Source organism: Vigna unguiculata, chromosome 3 (genome assembly GCF_037176805.1).
Source record: "Vigna unguiculata cultivar grain cowpea cultivar isolate G323 ecotype 2 chromosome 3, ASM3717680v1, whole genome shotgun sequence".
In the NCBI taxonomy this organism is placed as follows: domain Eukaryota; kingdom Viridiplantae; phylum Streptophyta; class Magnoliopsida; order Fabales; family Fabaceae; genus Vigna; species Vigna unguiculata.
In genome coordinates, this window is record NC_140794.1 from 38,659,494 (window position 1) to 38,666,683 (window position 7,190).

Consider the following 7,190-nt stretch of genomic DNA (forward strand, 5'->3'; position numbering starts at 1 on the left):
CTAACGTGACTTAATCTTTTAGATGAAAACTGATATTTGTTTGCACTTAATAAAAACAAGTATAGTGTGCTAATATTGGATCTAATAGAATCTAATTTTGAAAGACCTTGGATAAACTAATTTCACCTTGACCAAAGCCTATAGCACACAACCTTAGGTATAACATTCAAATAGAGTACACACAGGCATTGGAAACTTAAATAACATTTAAGTTTGTAAAAAAAAAAAAAAAAACTAGATCAAAAGTAGAACCTCATCATTGCCTAAAGTTACGTTGAATCCATGAAAGATTTGATTCAATGATTCCATCAACACAATAGCATATATGGAGTAAGAAGAAGATTCAATGACATTTCTAACCCTTATTTAGTAAAAATGTTAGCCTGGAACTAGAATATTTTTTATTGTTTGCTTTGAGTTAATTAATATTTCATAATTTAAACTCACAGAAGACCTAAGACAAGGTAACCCACTGACACCATTCTTCACTGTTTGAAACAACAATCTGATTATGTTTTACAACAGGGAAAGGGAGTATATAAACAAAGAAATGGTTATGTATTCTAAACTGTATACATGATGCTCCACATCCATGCATGGGAGAGAAGGTTTCCATCAAGTTGCCTGCAACAATTCTCTGATATCGTACCCTTGAAGCTATAATTACAAACAGAAAAAGAAGCATTCATAATATTGAATAAATGATGATTGTAAAAACTAAAAGAATTTGCAAACAAGGAGTGATAATACCTGCAGAAAAGTAAGAAATAATATCACTCCTGAATTCCAAAAAGCATGAATAGTGATGGGAGTGAGAAGGTTGTGAGTTTGAGCATATGAAAACCCCAAAGCAGTCCCTGCGTATGCCACAAACTTCTATTATTTTCTTCAGAGTATGTGGAGTCACAAAAGCGTCTTTCAAGAGGAAGTAGATGTTTCTATTTTGATTTCTTCTTCAACAAAAAGTTACATAAATGTTTTCACTTCATTTTATATTTTAAATATTTGTATAGAAAATAGTGAAAACAACAGAAATTATATTTCTAATTTACTTGTGAAAGTGTTAACTGAAACAGAAACATTTTCTAAAATCAAAAAATGGATACAATTTTTTTGTTAACATAAAAAATGACATTTCCCCTTGTTCAAATTAAATTATTTTATATTCAATTCATTATTTTCATATCTGAAGATCATGTTGTCAAGTATTTGCATGATACCGAGAACAAACAGTTGTGGAAACTCTCCAGGAGTGAGATGTGCAAGGGCAAACACACTGGCGCTGATGATAACAGCAACTGGTGTAGGAACCCTACATGAAAGTAGTGAATGAGAAAAATTGCACCAATAACAATCAATTCACAAAACATAATTAAACAACCGAGTTGAGACATCCATGAGATGCATCTAATTAAGTTAAATCTACAAATTATGCAAACAAGATTTTTCACAGATATAGATTATTTTTCACAAAGAAAGCACAAGAGAAAGTTCAGGTTTTGATTTAGCCTAACATTGCTAATCCAAATAACTCAGACCCACACACTGCTAGTTTACACATTAAAAATAAAAATAAAAACCAAAACAGTTACCTTATCATGAAACTGTTCTTAGAAATGTTTAGAATACTTAAGTAATAATTTTTCCTTAAGATCACTGATCACTTATACATACACCAAGCAATAGATTGTTGTTTTCTTATTTTCCAATTATCCCACTTTCATTGTCTATCTCTGGAGTTAGAAGAAACCTCCAAATTCTCTTATGTGAACAGTATTTTTGGAAAGCTCAAGTTTGTGTACAAACGATTAGTGCACTAGTTGAAGTTTTATGAACTACAAGTTGAACCTTAAAAATATCTAAGACCAACCGTACCTTCACTGTATATATACATAAAATCTCCTAAAGGTAAAATTCCATATATTAAAGTTACCCAGGTTGATTGAAGAACTGCCATCTAAAGTATGAGTCCAAATACACCCATATGGTGAGAAACCTAACTGGAAGGAAAAATAGCAACTAGCTAGCACAAGGCAAACTTCACTATACATTCTAATCAACTTTTCCTTCTTATGTCAAGGATATAAGCTAACTACAGTATAGAAATGAAGCTGCACTGGTTGAAACCTTCTCTGTTCAATTATCCTCCCATTGCATATCTAATTCAAAAAGAAGAAAGTCCCACTTTCAAGGCAAGCTGTAGTTTCTTTAACATGTGTTATCATGATATGTGGGAATAAAAGAATGCTAAAATCAAAAAGAAAAAACAAATCTTAAACAACAAATCAACGGGTGTCAAATAGAAAGGAAAATATACGAAGGCAACAATACCACTTGGTCAGAGAAGTCATAAAAAATCCTCGAAATACAGTCTCCTCAAGGAGTGGAGCAAGAACACCTGCGATACCCACCAAGCAGGCGGTACTACAACAAAAAATAAACACAATCAATCACTGGCTTAAGAATCCAGGATACAGAACCTAGATGAAACTTTTGACAAATTCCTTTCATTAGTAGAAAGAGGGACTGTGATCTGAAATTACAGTCCACGACTGCAACGTCAACACAATGTTATGGTTTTAGATACCTCTGTAACTGCAATTTGGCTGCATAAGCCATATTTTACTGCAAATGTCTGCAATTTTTCTAATCAAAGCATAACACTGCAACTTCAATTTAAAATAAGGGAATGGATTATGAATATCTTAAATTACCTGAGATTTGAAGATCCAATTAACGGAAGCAAGCGAACAAGAGCATCAGTCTGAAAAGTAGATTATAGAAGCACGTAAGAGATACCGACATGGTTTTAGGTCCAGAAAAATGAAACACTATGATATAAGACAAACTTTAGCAGAACAAAGTAAGAATCTTGTCAAGAAAGATTAATTCTGCTTAGGTACATAAGGAAGATATACAGATTTTCCTAGTTAGCTATGATGATCCATACCATGATGGCTAGTCAGCATCATACTATAACAGCTGTGATGTAATTCCAAGGTCAGTGTTTCAATACTAATGCTATTTGAAAATCAGTGACCCTAAATTGCTTCCACCTATGCTACAAAGAAAATAGTTTAACATGTAGAAACCAATAATTGCATCTGCATCTGCCAGTAAAATTTTAAAAATAGAGTATAGAGTATAAACCTCTCTTTGTGGGGTTTCTCCACTGAAGGAAGACACAGCAACTCCGGTCAATGTAGTGGCAATTATGGAACCAACAAGTCCAACTCCAGCCCATAAAAGCCAACCCTTCTGAAGATTGAAAGGCTCCCTCAAATCTGTAACAATGTTTTTACCATTGAATGGGAAAAGCATCAGTCCCTAACATGTTCTAATTCTTCTAAATAGAAGCCAATTGCAAACTAAACTATGGAAAATGAGATTTAAACCAACATGATGCAACAAGACAGAAATACAGCATGCTCATCAAGACAAACTGGTTTGTACAAGCATTAAGGTTCGATGCCAATCATTAATATAAATATTGAAGAATAAATCTTGCTTGAGCACAGTGTCTATAATTGCAGTCAATCAATTGCTCTAGATGCACTAAAATAATAATCAAACTTGTATTGAAATTCATGCTGAAGTTATATTAATATCATTTTGAGCTCTAGATTGGTTGTTGTACGTATAGGCACTATTCTCAGCGCCGTGCAAATATTGCTCACGTTAGAAACATTTTGCCTATTTCCAGATATAACTGAAATGTTCTTAAATGATAATACCGTATTTGAAGAAGTCTTCAGGAAGTGGCTGGAAACTGTTGGCAACACTATAAATTATTCCAAGTACAACAGCAGTGGTCATGCTGTCAAGACAAATAATAGGAGAAAATAAGAAAGTAATCGAAAACTTTATGTACTTTGTTTTCAACACCAGAAAGAAAATTGGAACAAATATTAGGTATAGACAGTAGAAAGGCCAAAATGTGTTTCATACTTTTATTGTTTATAATTGATCTGGTTGACTCTATACTAAAGTTTAAAGCTGTAGGAAATAATAATGATAATAATAATAATAATAATAAATAATAATAATAATAATAATAATAATAATAATAATAGTTCATGCAGTTAAGAAATAGTATGTTCACTTATCAAATGATAAAATGCATTTAGTATCCGTGAGTACCAATGTCTACTGAGTTGCACACCTTTAATATTTCCTAGAATTTGAGCTTAGACCTAGGTCAATCCCACACAATTGGCAAGGTAGGAATTGTCCAAACTTTAAGTACTCCATTTAAGTTATATCTTTAGTTGATGTGACACTAAACCTCTCTTTAGTTGCAACTAAAGCAACGTGAAAAGAGGCAGCACAACTAAGGCAGGCTAGGATTAGGTGTCCTCCCGACACTCCAATTCACACACAAGGTTCCTAAAGCATGGCAAATGCAAGTAATTAGTAATAAATCTAGAATAGGCTTTGATACATCACAGAATTTGTGCTTAGAACCTAATTCATTCCCCACAAAATCAACTTGTAAAGTGAGGACTATAATATCTGTTTAAAGCATATTATCAGTATAGGACTAAACCACCACCCATGAGCTACAATTAAGGACCCAAAGAAGTCACAACTAAGGTAGGGTAGGGTGACCGCAAGTAAGTCTTTCCAAGTAGGAAAAATTGACATGCTACTAAATGTCCCCCAAGTTCATCAAGAGCCTACATTACATAGACTGTACCATAACACTCTCTCTTTCCTTTCTAAATCTATGTTGGAGATCACATTTCAACTAGAGATATAGTCAAATTAGTATACAAGTGGGTATAAATTCATCTTACAAACCGATCTTGTAAGATTGAGTTAAACTAAATTCCACTTTCTAAGATGGTATCAAATTGAGAGAGTGTATTGGAGATCACACATTAATTACAAATGTGATCAAATTATAGTATATAATTAAGAGCAAACTTCACCTTACAAACTGGTTTTGTAAGATTAAATTAGGTTGAAAGTTCAGTTTTTAAGAATCTTCTGCTCTAAAATTCAATAAAAGCAAACGTTACTATTGGAAGTCCCATATCGATTAAAGATAAAGTCAATTTAGAGTATCTAAGTAGGTGCGAATATCACCTTACAAGCCGGTTTTATGGGTTTGAGTTAGGCTTAAATTTCACTACATAACATGGTATCAGAGCCATTGTTAGAGCCTACCCTAGCGAGATTTGTTAGGTATATTGTTTCATTCGCTATCAGGCTGCTATACCTTGGCATGAGGGGGTGTGTTGAAAGTCCCACATCGACTAAAGATAAGGCCAATTTAGAGTATATAAGTGAGTGCAAATTTCACCTTACAAGTCAGTTTTATGGGGTTGAGTTAGGCTATTCTTAACACTTACAAAGTAAGAATTCAAACATTTTACAAGTATGAAGTTTTGAGCAAAAGAATGACAACCTAAAAGCCTAATGTGATATTTGCTATATAAAATGTGGTTTCACATCTTCTTTGCAAGTCAATGACTCATCCAAGACACTTCAGAACAAAAAAGTGGAACTAGTTTCACAATTTACCAACTAACTTCAAATATTACAAAGGTAAAAGAGTCCAGAGGAGTATCATACCCCTGATCCAACAAAAGTATCTCTGCCTTGTCTTCTAAACTTAGTACATCAGGTTTGATCCCAAGATATGGCAGAGCAACTGCTTCGGTCAAACCTGTCAACACAAAACTGCCTGGGAATAAATTAATGGCCCAACATACAACAAACAGTAACATAGAAATCTTATAACATATAAATCAATTGACAGTAAAGCTAAGAAGTTCCCAAATGTTATCTTCAAAACACACCCCAATCCACAAGCAAGAGAAGTCAATGAAACTGTTTGCCATTTCCAAGGCACCTCCCATCGCCTGAGAATAGGCCATTCCAATCCCGATTCCTGAAAAACGGACAAAAGATTACAGAATTTGATTAGAACGCACTCATAACATTACAGTTGTTTACATTATAATCAATAGTACATTGTCATGCATGATAAGATTACTGATTAAAAAATATATTTAGAAAGATTCTTAATTGATTGGCAAAACAAAAGATCTTTATAAATAATTTACGAAATTAAATTGGTTCATATATTATTGTATACAAAAGCAAACAACATAAAGACTTCTAACTCGTAATTTCACTGAAATGCACTCAATTCAGACATGCGAAGGGAATCATATTATGATAGTAAATTGGTATTGAGTGAACTAAAATCCCAATCACCATATACCCACTTTGAAAAAAAAAAAAAACACTCTTCTAATTCTCCGTTCTCTCAGCCGATCACAAGTAGCATAGAAAATCAAACATTTTACTAAACATGCACGTAAATTAAAGCGAAAAAGACAACTATTCCCACGACAATTTATGAACTCAAATTCATAGGAATGAATAAATAGTAAAAAGAGTGAAAGAAAAGAGTGCCTTGTCTCCAGTGTTGAAGAAGCAAACTGAAGAAAGGGCCTTTTTGGAACCCAAATTGAAGTGGTGCGGGAGAAAGGGTTTTCTGTGGAGAAATGCGTGGCTTTGTTTTGAGATGGTTTTGAAGGAAGAGCAAAGCTTGTGGGGACCGATGAGGGTGGAAGGTAATGGTGAAAACATAGAAGAAGAAATTAACGTTGAATTTGAAAGCATTATGTGAGGTGAAGACTATGAAAGTTGGATTCGAAAAAGAAAAACTTTGAATGTTAATCCTTTTGATTATGTGCCCACGAGCAGAGCAGCGGATAAGACTCCTCACTACACTACACTTCCAGTTTCTTTACTTCAACTGTTTCAAAAATTTGGAATGAATTCTTCAAACAATCAAAATATATATATATATATATATATATATATATATATATATATATATATATAAATGCTAGTTTTTAGCAAATTTAATTTCCTTAAGATCTTTCTTTTTATTTTAGAATATAAGTTTTTTCTTGAAATTAAAGTTAGTTTTCGTAAATTTATATTATATTTATAAATAAGTTAAAAACCATAAAATATAAAATAAAAAGGAAAATCATTGAAAAACAAATTGGACTAGTGGTTTTATAACCATGTAATATTATTATAATTTTAGAGTGTTGTGTCAAGTTATTGCAAATATCATCAAAAGCTAGAGAAGGTTGGGGTGCTCATGTTACAAAGACAAAGAAGGAAAGGAAAAAAATTGAGTGAGATATAAATATGGATAAGTA

The 7,190-nt window shown here is 32.8% G+C and overlaps 1 protein-coding gene across 1 annotated transcript; it reads right to left on the reverse strand.

Moving 5' to 3' along the window:
• Window positions 1-378: 378 nt before the first annotated feature.
• LOC114177228 (uncharacterized) lies at window positions 379-6,792 on the reverse strand. The gene is made up of 10 exons (XM_028062495.2): window positions 6,427-6,792; window positions 5,805-5,896; window positions 5,578-5,685; window positions 3,735-3,817; window positions 3,151-3,284; window positions 2,715-2,764; window positions 2,332-2,424; window positions 1,221-1,312; window positions 751-857; window positions 379-657 (listed from the first exon to the last, which is right to left on the reverse strand). Exons 1-10 carry the CDS (start codon window positions 6,634-6,636, stop codon window positions 616-618), a joined length of 1,011 nt encoding a protein of 336 aa, XP_027918296.1. The 5' UTR covers window positions 6,637-6,792; the 3' UTR covers window positions 379-615.
• Between the last annotated feature and the right edge of the window lie 398 nt (window positions 6,793-7,190).